At 44.7% G+C, this 14505-nt stretch overlaps 1 protein-coding gene across 1 annotated transcript in view; it reads right to left on the reverse strand.

Moving 5' to 3' along the window:
* The window catches only part of TMEM156 (transmembrane protein 156), a 112051-nt gene that overhangs the window by 1022 nt on the left and 96524 nt on the right, over nucleotides 1–14505 (reverse strand). Inside the window, exons 6-7 of the mRNA XM_006873231.1 lie at nucleotides 7897–8088; nucleotides 4324–4374 (exon numbers count right to left, since the gene is read on the reverse strand). Coding sequence (XP_006873293.1) covers nucleotides 4324–4374; nucleotides 7897–8088 — 243 coding nt within the window. The remainder of the gene's footprint in view (nucleotides 1–4323; nucleotides 4375–7896; nucleotides 8089–14505) is intronic.

Below are 14505 nucleotides of genomic sequence, written 5' to 3' on the forward strand. Positions count from 1 at the left end.
CAGCTGGGCTGCTAACTGCAAGATCAGCAGTTCCAATCTACCAGCTGCTCCACAGGAGAAAGATGTTCCCTTTAAGATTTCCAGCCTCAGAAACCCTATGCGGAGTTGCTATGACTCAGAACCGACCTGATGGCACACCACCATCAGGATTCAAATTGACTCCATCTGTGCAAAGGAAAAGGTGGCAAAGCTCCATATCATCAGCTAAAACAAGGCTAGGGGGAAAGTGTGGAATAGCCCATCAATTGTTCATATCCAAATTCAAGCTGAAGCTGAAGAAAATGAAAATAAGTCCACAAAAGCCAAAGTATGATCTTGAATATATCTCACTTGTATTTAGAGACCATTTCAAGAATAGATTTGATGCACTAGACACTAATGAACAAAGACCAGAAGAGTTGTGGGATGACATCAAGAACATCATACATGAAGAAAACACAGGGTCATTTCAGAGACAGGAAACAAAGAAAAGACTAAAGTCAATGTCAGAAGAAACTGAAACTTGCTTTTGAAAGATGTCAAGCCAAACAACTGGAAGAAATAACAAAGTGCAAGAGCTGAACAGAAAAATGTAAAAGTCAGCTCACGAAGACAATCTAAAGTATTATAATGCAATGTACAAAGACCTGGAGTTGTTGTTGTCGTTAGGTGCTGTTGAGTCAGTTCTGACCCATAGCAAACCTGTAAAGGGTTTCTGAGGAGCAACTGGTGAGCTTGAACCACAGGCCTTGCAGCTCAAGCTGACTTTGTAGCCCAGCGCATTAACGCAATGTACAAAGACCTGGAGTTAGAAAGTGAAAATGTACGAACATGCTCAGGATTTCTCAAGCTGAAGAAACGGAAGCAAAAATTCAAACTTCAGACTAAAAAATTAAAGGATTCTATGGTCAAACATTTAATTACACAGGAACCATCAAAGGAAGATAAAAGGAATACGAAGTCACTGTACCAAAAAGAAATGGTCCACGTTAAACCATTTCAAGAGGTAGCACATGATCAAGAACCAGTGGTACCGAAGGAAGAAATCCAAGGTGCACTGGAGGCATTGGCGAAAAATAAGGCTCCAGGATGTGACAAAACATAAACTGAGGCAGCACTGAAGGTATTCACTCATCTATACCCCCCAAAATTTTAAAGACAGATATCTGGTCAACCTGTTAGGTAGTTAGAACAGGGAATGACTAGGGACTAACTACAGATAAACCACAAAGAATTCAGGAAATGACCTGCTCTGTCAGGGGAGTCTAGTAAAAGGAAAACTAGAACATGGGATTTCACCAAAATCAGGCATGCACAGAGAATAGGACTGAGCTGATGTGACCACAGAATTCATCATAATACCACTATAATAAATCAGCGTTATGGTTAGCTCACGAATACAATTAAAACAGACTGATGTAATGAATGGGAAAGGAATACATAAGACCCAGAAATAAATGACTGTTGTTGTTGTTGAGTGTTGTTGAGTCGGTTCTGACCCATAGAGACCCTGTACAGGAGTGGCTGGTGAGCTTGGATCACCAACCTTGCAGTTCAAACGGAATTTGCAGTCCAGTGCACTAAACCATAGCACCACACCAGAACTCAAATGACCAATTATACCAAAAATGTCAGAGCATGGATGAAGCATCCTGGTTTGGTCTTACTGTTCCTCCAGAGAGATAGTAGGGTGTAGGCACAATATGCACACAAAAGGAGCCAGAGAGACGGAGGTCTAAGCAAGCAAGAAAATTTAATAAAGAAAACATAGACAATGCACAGACATTCTCAGAGAAGAGAACAGGCTTCCACCTCAAAGTGAGGGGGAGCCTCAAGTGAGCTCCTCGTTTTATTCTTTATGCTGCTTTCCTTCAGGGCAGGCTCTGGGTCTCCTAATTCCTACGTTTTACTATTATAGCTTAGGGTCTATGTCTGTCTTTCTGGCTTCTTTTATGTGCATATTTTGCCTACATTCTGCCAATTCTTTGGAGGGACAGTAAGACCAAACCAGGATGCTTCATCTGTGCTCTGACATTTTTGGTGCCAAAACTTAGGATTCATTCACATACTTCCTGATCTCCCAGGTTAAGTTCCCCTCACTCCCCGCACTGCCAAGATGACTGCCACTTTGAAAAACTGCCTACTGCTCTGCCTGGAAGCTCTAACACATCACCTGAAATGTGCTGCTGATACATTCCTCCATATCAGCATTGCTTTTCTAGGATCTTTCTTTCCTCCGGTTTCATATTTCCATTCATGGTCATGCCTCAAGGCTGATGAATATCATTTATTTGAGTCCCTGAGCAGGTCTCATAGTCCAAAGACATTTCCTTCCTCCAGTCCAAGGCTTTGGACGTGCCCATATGAGTGGAAATCTGAGGTGTTGCTATGTGACCATGGTGACGTGCAGGCACCTCAGAAAGATTCCCCTTTTATCAACACACTGTAAAAAAAAATGGACTCTGCTGGAAAGTGCCATATAAGGTCTGGCCCAATAAAGCATTCTTGAGTCTTCCTGAGAGACCCCATGGGGTGCCCAGGAAGAACCAAGACACGTAAAATGGAGGGGGTGACTAAGGGACTGATTTCTCCTACCCACAATCAGTATATCTCCAGACCTGACACACAATAGTTAAAGAACCTCTACCTTAAAGACAGAGATCTGTGCTGCTATTATGTCTGTCTGCTATTGCTTTAATACCACTGTCTCTTTCAAACTCAGAGAGGGAACAGACCCAGGAGACCAGGCTTATTTGCACAGTTTCTACTGCAGAATTCCTTTATTTTGGAAATCACTCTTTCATGGCTTTTGGGGGACTCCATGAGACAACTCCCCTTTTTTGGGGAAAGGGCTGTAGAGAAGTTTAGGATGAAACTCAGCAGAAACTAGACTTCCTCTGTGGTCTATCTCTTGAAAAATTATGTCCAAATCCTTATCAACAGAATTATGTCCTACAAGGAATTCTTGGCCGACGGATCCTTGCTGGCTTATTTCTTTTTCTTTGGAGATGAGCAAATTTGGAGAGAAAAAGTCCCACATCCTGGCAGGTGCCCAAAGTTAGGACACCAAGGAATCAGCACTCTGATTTGCAAAAGAGGTTGATTGTCCCTCCTCAGAGGTGGTCCAGCTGGAAATCATTTCTGCAGAATAATTCTGGGAAAACTGGAGGCCCTAGAACATCAGTATTTTTGATGTTCCAGGGGGACAACTTGACCTTTCCCTGGGAGTATTTTCACATGCTTATGGGTCCTAAGACACAGATGCCCAGTCTAGGGACACCCAGTCTAGGGACTCACTCTCTTGTCTCAGGTGCCATGGGACAAGCTCCATCCATCCCTGATAACTCACCTTTGTAATGTTATTAAGAATTGAAAAAAATCTTAATTTTGACAATCGGTGGAAAAAGAAGTTAATATTTTTCTGTACCCGTTGGCCCCAGTAAATAGAAACTGGGTCTGGTGGACCAAGAGAAATGGCCAGTAAACAGAAACTTAATTTACAACACCCTTGTACAATTCGACCTATTCTCAAAGGAGTCCTGGTGTGGTGCTGTGGGCTAATGCATCAGACTGCAAAGTCGTTTGAACTGCAAGTTCAGTGTTTCAAGTTCACCAGCTACTCCTTGGAAACCCTATACAGAGTCGCTATGGGTCAGAATTGACTCGACAGCACTTCACAACAACAACGTAGGTAGCAAGAAGCCCTGGTAGTGTTGTGAGTTATGTGTTGGGCTGCTAAGTACAAGGTCAGCAGTTTGAGGTTACCAGCCACTCTATGGGAGAAAGATGAGGCTTTCTGCTCCTGTAAAGATTCATAGCCTCAGAAACCCCATACAAGGTTCCCTTGTGTTCAAGTCTTTATGACATTTAAGGAAAACACAGAAATATGCAAGCGTTGTGTAGAAATTAGTCTCCTAAAAAATCCACTGACAGTGGTAGGTAAAATAGAAGAACACGAGAAGCCAAAATCGTGCTCCAGTGCCCCTCCCCCAGACTACTCATCTCTTTCTAGTCTCTTACCTTTGCAAGAGGTTTCAGGGGCCAGTAGGCAATGTATCAGGGGCCAGTCACCATTTTCTATGGCAGATTTGAAACAGTACAAGAAGAAGCTAGGGAGTTTATCAGAAAATTGCACTAAGTTTATTGAAGAGTTTGAACAATTAGCTTTGACTTCTTAATTAAACTGAAAAGACATCTTTATGGTTGTCTAGGTGTTGCACAGTGAATGAGAAAAACTATCTCTGGTCAGCTGCCCAAACATATGAAAATCATTTCCATGTTCATCAGCAAACGTTACCAGCTGGGAATATGGCAGTCCTCTGGGCTGATCCCTTGGGGAATTACCAACAGGGACAAACAGGAATAGCTGCAAGAAGCCACAAGATACTTTGCATTCTGGGAGGAATGAAACAGATCCAGATTAAACCTGTCAATTTTTCTAAATTAACAGAAGTCATTCAAGTGAAGGATGAAAACTCAGCCTTCTTTAGAAGATCCTGACTGAAACTGTCACAAGGTATACTAATCTAGACCCCAGTTCATCTGAAGTTTCTATAGTTATAAATTGTGCTTTTATCAATCAGTCAACTCCTGACATTTGCAGAAAATTACAAAAACTAGCATTAGGTACCCAAACTCTCCCATCTCAACTGCTAGAAGTAGCCACTACTGTCTACAACAATCAAGATATGGAGGTGACAGGGAGGGACTGCCAAAAGGTTAAGCGTTTTGTAGCAGTTTTAATAGCTCAGAACCAAACTACCTCCTCTGGCCCAGGCAAGAAGATGGACAATTGCTTTCATTCTGGAAAGCCTAGACACATCGCTGGGAATGGGAAAAGCAACTGGTCCCTAAAATGTCATATCCTTGGTGTGGTAAGTTTGGGCATTGGGCACATGACTGTCCAGCATCCTCAAGGCAGCACTGTGAAAGTCACAAGACCCTTTTGGCCCCTGAAAAACTTGAGGACTGATGGTGTTCAGAGATGGCAATGGCTCCATTAAGGTCCCTCACAAGGAACTCTGGATCATTGTGGATGTAGCCAGTAAGTTCATTCCATTTTTAGTAGACATGTTGTTTTTGTTAAGTGTCGTTGAGTCGGTTCCAATCCATAGCGACCCTGTATAAGGTTTCTGAGGAGTGACTGGTGAGCTTGAACCACCGATCTTGCAGTTCAAATGGCTTTGCAGTCTGGCGCATTAACCCACAGTACTACACCAGGACTCACTAATTTGGTCTTAACAACATTTGGAAGTATTCTCTTTCTCCTTCATCCTGCATAATTGCTGACATTTACAGGATGCCTATAAAAAGGAGGGAACCTAGCAAATTGCTGGGTATGTGTGGAAAACTTCCCCCTCATGAAAGAAATAGAAAGCCATGATTTCAGGGGCATCCACTGTTGGAAAATGAATAGTAGAACCTTCCTATTTTTATTAAAGCACCCAAGGACTCTGAGATAACTATCTTACAAATAAGCTCTAAATCCATACACTCATCCGGAGACCATGAATGTTTTCAACCAATTTCATTTACATGGTGGACTTCAATTGAGCCCAACACCAAAGACATTCAGTACAACTTTTCATGTTTTAGGAAGAACAACTCATCATATACATGTAATTGCATAGGAAATTGATGTACACTGGAATCGAGTGATGATTTTGGATCAGGTTATAATTGAATGTAGGGTCTTAACCCTACAAAACCATGCTTTGACAGTGGGTTTTCCTGACTGGTGGTCACCACTACCCAGGGTGGGCTAGCAAAACCAGTCTATTTTGCCATCCATTTTCTAGTCACTCTTATTTAGATGCTGATAATTCCAGTAATTGGGGAAATTCTTCCTCTTTATTGTGTTTGAAAGAGGGATGAAAGTTTTCTGCCAAGGTCAAGAACAATAGAACATGGGCATTCTCATGTCTAAATGCAATTCAAATCTGGGGAATCTTACTCTAGGATTTGTAAACCCTATATCTGGGGAATTCCAAGTAGTTCAAGATCGAAGACCTGCCCCTTCCTCAACTTCCTCCAATATACTACTGCCCAAAGAGGAAAAAGGGAACTCTCTTTTCTAATCCTGGGTGTAACCCCACTAGTGGCTGCTGGATCTGTGGCATATGGAATTATGAATAACCATATAGCCATCCAAAATGTTTCATCACCAGTGAAGGAACTGGGGGAGAATTCTGGACAATCACTGAGAACCATTAAAAAATCATTAGACTCAGTAGCCAATATGGTCATTGACCATTGCATGGCCCTTGACAATCTACTGGCCAAAAAGGTGAAATCTGTGCAGTTACTAATACAACCTGCTACATTTACGTAAAATTAACAAGAGAAGTTGCACTCAAAGTACAACACATTCTAGAAAACAGAAAGTGGCTACAAGAATAAAGAAATGTCCTCACCCAAGATTTCTGGTCACAAATAAAAACATGTCGCCCTCTATAACCTGGCTAAGTCCACTGCTAGGACCCTTAACTTGTATATTACTTCTGCTTATGGTTGGCATTGCATACAAAATTTACTAACCTCTCTTGTTACCAAAAGACATGACGCTTTTGGCAGACAAATGCTGCTAAGCCAAAAGTATGTTCCAATATATGGTGGGTGAGCCTATTCCCCTTAATGTACTAGATCAGGCTGGACATTCCCTATATTCTATTCTAGTGCCTTTGAGCAGCAACAATCGGTGTCTCCAACATGCATCTGTGACAGCTGTAACTTACGGATAGGAGGAACCGGAATCCCTGGTACCCAGTGATGTCCCTGTTCAGGGGGAAGAAGCTAAGAATGAGTCATCATCCGTATTCCTGAAACATCAGGGTTTTCTTTCTGTCAAGGGGGAATGCTAGGTAGTTAGAACAGGGAAAAGGGGCTAACCACAGATCAACCACAAAGAATACAGGGAATGATCTGTCAGGAGAATCTAGTAAAAGGAAAAACCAGGCATGCACAGAGATTAATAAGACTGAGCTGATGTGACCAAAAAGTTCATCATAATACCATGATAATAAATCAGTATTTTGGTTAGCTCATGAATACAATTAAAACAGACTGATGTAATAGGAAAGTAGTACATCAGACCCAGGAAGAAATGACCGATGATTAGCCCTAAATTATGATAGGAAAATGTAGGAATCAAGAGAGAATTATCAGGACACCATGAACCTGCCTCAAAGTAAAAACAGCATAAAAAGTGAAACCAGGAACTCACTCGATGCTCCCTCTCACTCTCGAGGTGGTAGCCCATTCTCCTCTCTGTGAGAATATCTATGCTTTGTCTGCGCTCTCTTCCTTAAATTTTCTTGCTTGCTTAGACCTCTCTCTGGCTCCTTTTATGTGTTCATTGTGCCTTGTTGTTGTTGTTAGGTGCCATCGAGTCAGTACCAACTCATAGAGACCTTATGCACAGCAGAACGAAACACTGCCCGATCCTGAGCCAACCTCACTACTATTACCACGCTTGAGTCCATCGATGCTGCCACCTGGCCAATCCATCGCAATGGGGGTCTTCCTTCACGCTACCAATTATTTGGGGTGACAGTAGGACCAATCCCCGACACTTCATCCACACTGAGAGAAACCGATTGGAAGAGATCCATATTTATGCCCATTCCAAAGAAAGGTGCCCCAAGAGAATGCAGAAGTCATCAAACAATATCATTAATATCATGTGCAAGTAAAATTTTGCTGAAGATAATCCAAAAATGATTATATCAGTACATCAGCAGGAAGCTGCCCACAGTGGAATCCTGCAAAAGTGACCCCAGGAGAGTTGAGACCACCACCACCTGCCCTCACCCTTCTCTGGCGGTCAAGAATCAGAGACACAGTATAGACAGAGATCAAAGCAGAACCCAGAGGAGGGTAGGGCCTAAGAGGCTCAGGACCAGTGCCCAGAGACTGTACCCCACCAGGCTACCCCGTTACAGAGATTCTTGTCACAGCAGTTGGTAGACACATGTTCTACCTTCAAGTCAATGGTTACATTCTCCTTTTCAGCAGTGAACATGGATCCCACTGGAATACCTGCTTTGATATCCTTCAAAAACTCTGAACAAGGCGTTCCACAACCCTTGCCGATATAGGTGGCTCTCTTTCCTGTGGACAAGAGATGAAGGCAGCTGGGTAGAAGGTCTGAGGAACAACACCAACCTTCCTCAAGACAGCTCCCTTGCTCCCCACACAAAGAAAGCCCTCTCTCCTCGCCTCAGGTCTCCTCCCCAGACAACTTGGAAGCCAGTGGGGACATTGAAGCAGCTCAGAAGAGCAGGCACCTAATGGGTGGAGGATGTGTGGGGTCACACCAGAGTCCCTAAATTCTGGCCCCATGGCTTTCTCCAGGCCTCAAGGCAGAGGCTTCAAGAAAACTGCCCCTTGGTTTGGCCCTCTCAGCCACCCCTCATGTATGTCTGGGGACTCTGGGTTCCACCCAGAACTCACCATTGACCGTGCCAGTGATTGCAAAAAAATTGCAGCTCTGAGCTTCTAGAGGACAGGGGTTAGATCTGCACTTCTCAGGGTCCCCCACAAAGTAGAAACATTCATTGCAGGTCAGGCCTAGGGCTGAGGGGTGTGGAGGGGACCAGGTCCAGAGTCAGAGGATCTGGAGCCTGCGCTCCTTCCCCTCACCTAGAGGTGCTCACCCCACCCTCTCTGTCATCCCCTCCTTGCCACCACCCTCCTCGGTCTCCTTGCGACCCTCTCCATCAACACACACACACACACACACACACACACACACACACGTACCACCCCACTCTTGTCAACTCACGGCGCCCAGAGCACAGCAGTGCCCCCAGCAGCACAAGGCTGGAGATCTCCAGGATCTGGGATCCCAACATGAGAAAGGGTGGGCAGTGCAGGATCGCTGGGGGCCTGGGGAGAGGCCAGGATCAGCCTTTCATCACAGACCCAGGAGGCCAGGATCAGCCTTTCATCACAGACCCAGGAACTCCATCCACCAGCGCAGACCTGGCAGGAAGCCTCTCCCTCCCTCTCCCACAGTTCCTCATCTTCTCTGGGGTCTTCAGGGCCTGGCGTGGCCACAGGTTTCCTTTCTGCTTTATATCTCCTCCAGGATCCTAGAGAGCCCACCTGCCTGACTTAGAGATGGAAGGCCTCAATCCTCTCCTCCAGGCATCACTAGGAGCTGAAGGGGGTGGGGGTGGGGTGGGGGAGGAGAGAGCAAGTTCCCAGTGTCTCCTTTTGTGTCCTCTAAAGGTCGAGACCCTTTGATGTCTGACCCCTCAGGGCCTCTCTAGAGTTAGGCTTGACCCACATGACTAGCCTTCTTCTCAGGGCTGCCTCCCCACCTGTGTGGCCCACCTCATGATCCTTACCCTGAGCCCCTTGCTGGTCCCTTTCCACCTCTCCCCCCACTTACTGGACGTCGGCTCTGCTCTGATTCTGAGTCTGACTTGGGTGCCCAATTTTCTGAAGCATTTATGCTCTGGGTCCCCAGCCCCACCCTACAGAGGAAGGGTGTGAGGTCTAGATCCTGGGCACACTTTGTCTCTTCTTCCTGTCCCTGCCCCCTGCCCTGCCTTCTTAGCCATCCCAACCCTGGTGAGAACAGTGGTCCCACTGGACAATGAATAGGGGACACTGAGGCCCAAGTAGGCCAGGGATGACCCAGGTTGGCTACAAAAACCTCCATCTCTCTTATCCTCTGAGTTTAGGTACAGGGTAAAGGGGGCGGAAAAGTCTTGGGGGTGTTTGTTCTGGCTGCCCTCCATCCCTGAGTTACGTGTTCTGGCTCATGAGGTTTCCCACTCATTCTCCAAGCAGGGTAGTCCTGCAGTCCCCACTCTGGGATTCCAGCTTAGGGTACCAGCTAGACATGAGAGAAGAGGGGGTTTTGGTGAGAGAATGGAGGCAGGGCTGTGTCCTAGGCATGTGGGGGAAGAGAAAGATTTGTACAACCATTTCCAGTTTCAGCTTCTTTGCAGAGATCAAAGGAGAGAAGAGAAAGATCCGCTAGAAAGGCCCACCTCTTCCTGACACACTGCTCCCACCCCCTAAGAAGGTTCCCCTGCTGAGCCCCCCATCAGGCAGTGCCCTGTCGAGCTAAGTACTACATTGCAGAGGCCCTGGTAGAACTGAAGTCTACGTTTTTGCCTGTGAGGTCTGGGGGAGACTCTGGTCCCAGGCCAGTTTCCTGTTCTCCACTCCAGGGACTTCCCAGAGCAGGAAGCTTGCGTAGGGAGTGTCCTGTCTCCAACTCCCTTGATTGGACCAGCCCTCTGTGACCTGTCCAATCCCCATCCTAGCCATGTCCTTTCCAATCAGGGCCACCTCAGTCCCTACACACTCACACATTCACTCACATGTGTCTATACACACTCAGGTCCTGACACACTTGCACACTCTTCCATGTTTGCACACATACACACTCACTGGATTCTTTGGGGAGACATTAGAAGACATGGCAGTGGAAGGACGCCTCAGGTTTCCAAGGTGATCACATGATCATTGGAAGAGGGGAGGCTGTCTAGGGTGAAAGGACAAAGCCCTTGAACAGAGTCCCTGTGGGGCACAACTGGACTAAGGAGAACCCAGTGCCTGGAGAGTGGTTTCCTCCCCTCAGGAGACTTTGTGTTGACTCAGGGGAGCAGGAGAGCACAACCAGCAGCCCCTCCCTATCAGCAGGTTACCAAGTCAGCAGCCCCGGTTCTCCAGAGGGAGGAGCCCTGGGGAAGGGATCCCAGGAAAGGCAGAAGACAGTTATGGGCAAGGTGCAGGTCTGCAGGTACCCTTCTGTCCTGTTCTTTTGTGTGTGTGTGTGTGTGTGTGTGTGTGTGTGTGTCTCAGAGAGAGAGAGAGAGAGAGAGAGAGAGAGAGAGCAAGCAGCCTGCTCCTGTCCTAATGGTGACTGAGAGGGACACAAACATTAAATAACATGAGTCAAAGCAAAAGAGGACTAGGTATGTAGGTATGACAGGACACAGAGGGCAATGTTTTCCTATCCTTTCAGGACCTTCACCCTAACCCTAAACAAGAAATGTAAAGTACAGGTTTCCCCGAGCATACATACAACAGACAGGTATGTTCTATAAGCATTGGTCTCACTGCGGGTGGCAGTGGGACGACCAAATGACACTATCAGAGGGGTGACTCCAAAATGACTATTAAATTTTTGTTCAGTGTTTCAGCAGAAATTTACCATTTTTTTTAAATTAAAATACCCCTGTAGTTAGTTATAACGAAAAAAACATTTTTCATAAGCCCAACTTACATGTATCAATATGCAAAATACAAGGTTAAACCTGTATGCTAATTTACGGTTTGAACCTTCTATTGCACTTCTTGGAGTCCTGGTGTGGCACTGTAGGTTAATGTGCTGGACTGCAAAGTCATTTGAACTGCAAGGTCGGCGCTTCAAGCTCACCAGATGCTCCTCGGAAACCCTATGCTGGGTCGCTGTAGGTCCTAACTGACTCGACAGCACTTCACAACAACAACAATGCACTTCTTGGACTTCTGGTGTGGCACTGTGAATCAGTTCTGGACTGGGCACCACGAGTTCAATAGTTCAAACCCATTAGCTACGCCTCAGAAACCCTATGAGTCACTATGAGTCGGAGCACTTAACAACAACAATGCACATCACTACCATTCGTCTGTCAGTTTGTCGCACTGTGATGGCTTGTGTGTTGCTGTGATGCTGCCATAGTAGTTCTCACATCCTGCTGTGAACCACAGCGAGTTGTCCTCTTGTCTGTTTCCCATCAGGTATTTTGTGAGAATGGTACCATGTCTTCTCCAGGCTCTGAGTTCCCAACCATTCACTTCTCCCCAGTCTGCCCCTCTCTCACAATACTCATCTTGGTAGAAGTTGGTTGTAAATTCCTCTCTAAGAGGAAAGAGACGAAACTGAGAATCTACACACTAGAACTTCTTAACAATGTTCTTTTATATAACTCAATGGTATATATAAGTTTTTATTGTATTGTGACTCTATATGACTCTATTTGCTTATATATTTATAATACTTTTTTTTAAGTTTTTATTGTGAACTGAGTGATCAGTTTACATAGGAGAACATTGGGTTTCTACTCATTGTTTAATTGCAATGATTACAATCCCCTCCATGCATCATCATTCAACAGTATTTACTTCTATTCTCTTGTGTGTGTGTGTGTGTGTGTGTGTGTGTTTTGTTTTGTTTTGGGGGGGGCAGGTGGACACCAAAACACTCAGGAATATATAAACATTTAAACAACCAAAGGGCACATTCTACAAGCCTGCTTCCTAGCTGCCAGCAAAGACTTTCTCTTTCCATGAGTCTACAGCCCTCAGCTGCTCCCTCTCTCCATGTCATCATCTCTGTCTCCATCTCTGGTGTCACTGCTTTTCTGGATAGGGTCCCACATTCTGCTCATGCTCTTTTCCCTTGATGGTCCTAGGGTCCTCTGTTTCTGGACTAGAGAATTAACTACTCCCCCATTTTTGTTATAAAACTTCTACCTTTACAGTTATGACAATCACAATTAGTCATGATAACAACAACTCACTTTTGAATCATAAGAATCTTATCCCCATCTCCTTTCACCAGACCCATCTAGACAAGATGAAACCATTCAGTAGGGATTCTATCTTCCCCCGCACACTCTGAAACTAAACTCCCTTTTGAAAACTTTTAAGCGAGTTATTTCGTGCCTTTATAGCCCCCCTCATTTTAGGTAGCCAATGTCTAAGTTGCCCGTTCCTATCACCCCTACATACAAAAGGGATAGGATGAAGATTCCTTCCCTCTCAGTTGGTATTTTGAGCTACTACATCCATAAGTATAGCTCACATTCATCAAATTGTAGCAATTTACACTTGTTTCCTTTATCAAAATTTTTTATTCTTCTTTTAGTAGAGCTGTGATCTTCAAGCCACTGAAGCTAGATCAAATAGGTACTAGCTGCAAGTTTGGGCAAGGAGCTCTGTTAGCGTAGTGGTTATGAATCAGGCTGTCAACCGCAAGGTCAGCAGTTCAAAACTACCAGCCGTTCCATGCGAGAAAGATGAGGCTTTCTGCTCCTGTAAAGATTTACAGCCTCGGAAACCCTGTACAGGGTCGCTATGAGTCAGAACCAACTTCATGGCACATAACCACCACCACCACCATCACCACCATAATTTGAGGCATTCTTGTGTGTCTCCCCTCACTTCATATCAGCTATATCACTTTGTATCAGCTGGAAGCTCCACTTTATATCAGCTGGATGCTTCACTCTCAGCTCTAGCCCTCTGTGGCTATGTCCTTGTCCATAGGCTCAGGTGACCCAAGATCTCACCATACTTTGGACCAACTATCCCTTCCTCTTCTCTATCTCATAGCCAGGTCTACAAGTGTCTATGGAATGTGGTCAGACTCATCCCATATCTTCACTGCTGCCTTTCCCCCACTTCCACTCACCAATAGACCAACATGGTCGCTAGCAAGCTTACACGGCTGCTCGTGTGATCCCTTTGAGTTTCACTCTTGGGGGGCTGGTGTCCTGAAGGGACTTGATTACTTGCCTTGATGACTCTACAGCAAACAACTTGCTTGTCCTTGTAGTAGCCATTCAGAATGCTGTTTTTGTTTTTTATTTTTATTTTTCCTCCTGGTCTTTCTTTCAAGAAGTATTTTCTATTCCTCTAGCTGCTCCAGGTTGGTCTGCTGATCCTTTCAATTGGGAATGTCCCACCTCGGAAAGTTCTAGATGGGGCTCAGGATTACTACACCTAAGGTTCTATACACTTACCATGGCTCCGCAAGAAGCCTATTTCACTGGGCAAGTTCTAGAGCCCCTTTAGGTATTTCAATGAGTTGTAGGTTGAAGACAAGCTTATAAGCTTACAGTAATCATGTTTCCCAATATTCCTTTTTATCCCACTAGAATGTCTATTTTACAATAGTAGGCAAGGGAAACCAATATATAATATTCTTTTGTATCTACTCAATATTTAATATAGCAAATTCATAAAGGACAAATATTGTATTGCATTGCATTCTTTCTTTTCCTCTACCTCTGATAGTCAGTAACTTCTGTCTGTCTGTCCATCTGTTTGTCTCTCAATCTCTTTCCCAACTATTATTTTCCCTTACTGTAAGACTGGGTAGGATAAAGACTAGGAATCAATTTTCTGACATAGTTTATTCTCATAATTTAATTGTATTTAAAGATTTACACCCTCGGAAACCCTGTACAGGGTCGCTATGGGTCGGACCCGACTCGATGGCACTTAACAACAACAACAACAACTTTCTTCTCAGTCTTCTTGTTTACTTTCTTATTTTCCTGCCTACACCTTTCTTAACTATCTCTTTGTACTATTCTGATGGGTGGAGATTTTAGAACAATGAGTAAAAGAAAACGCTTCAAAAATTTTTTTTATCTAAATAAGATATGTTAGATTAATTTAGGGGTTGTTGTTAGGTGCCATCGAGTTGGTACCGACCCATAGCGACCTTATGCACAGCAGAACAAAACACTGCCCGATCCTGGGCCAACCTCACTACTGTTGCCACGCTTGAGTCCA

This window comes from Chrysochloris asiatica, unplaced genomic scaffold (genome assembly GCF_000296735.1).
Source record: "Chrysochloris asiatica unplaced genomic scaffold, ChrAsi1.0 scaffold00230, whole genome shotgun sequence".
NCBI lineage: Eukaryota > Metazoa > Chordata > Mammalia > Afrosoricida > Chrysochloridae > Chrysochloris > Chrysochloris asiatica.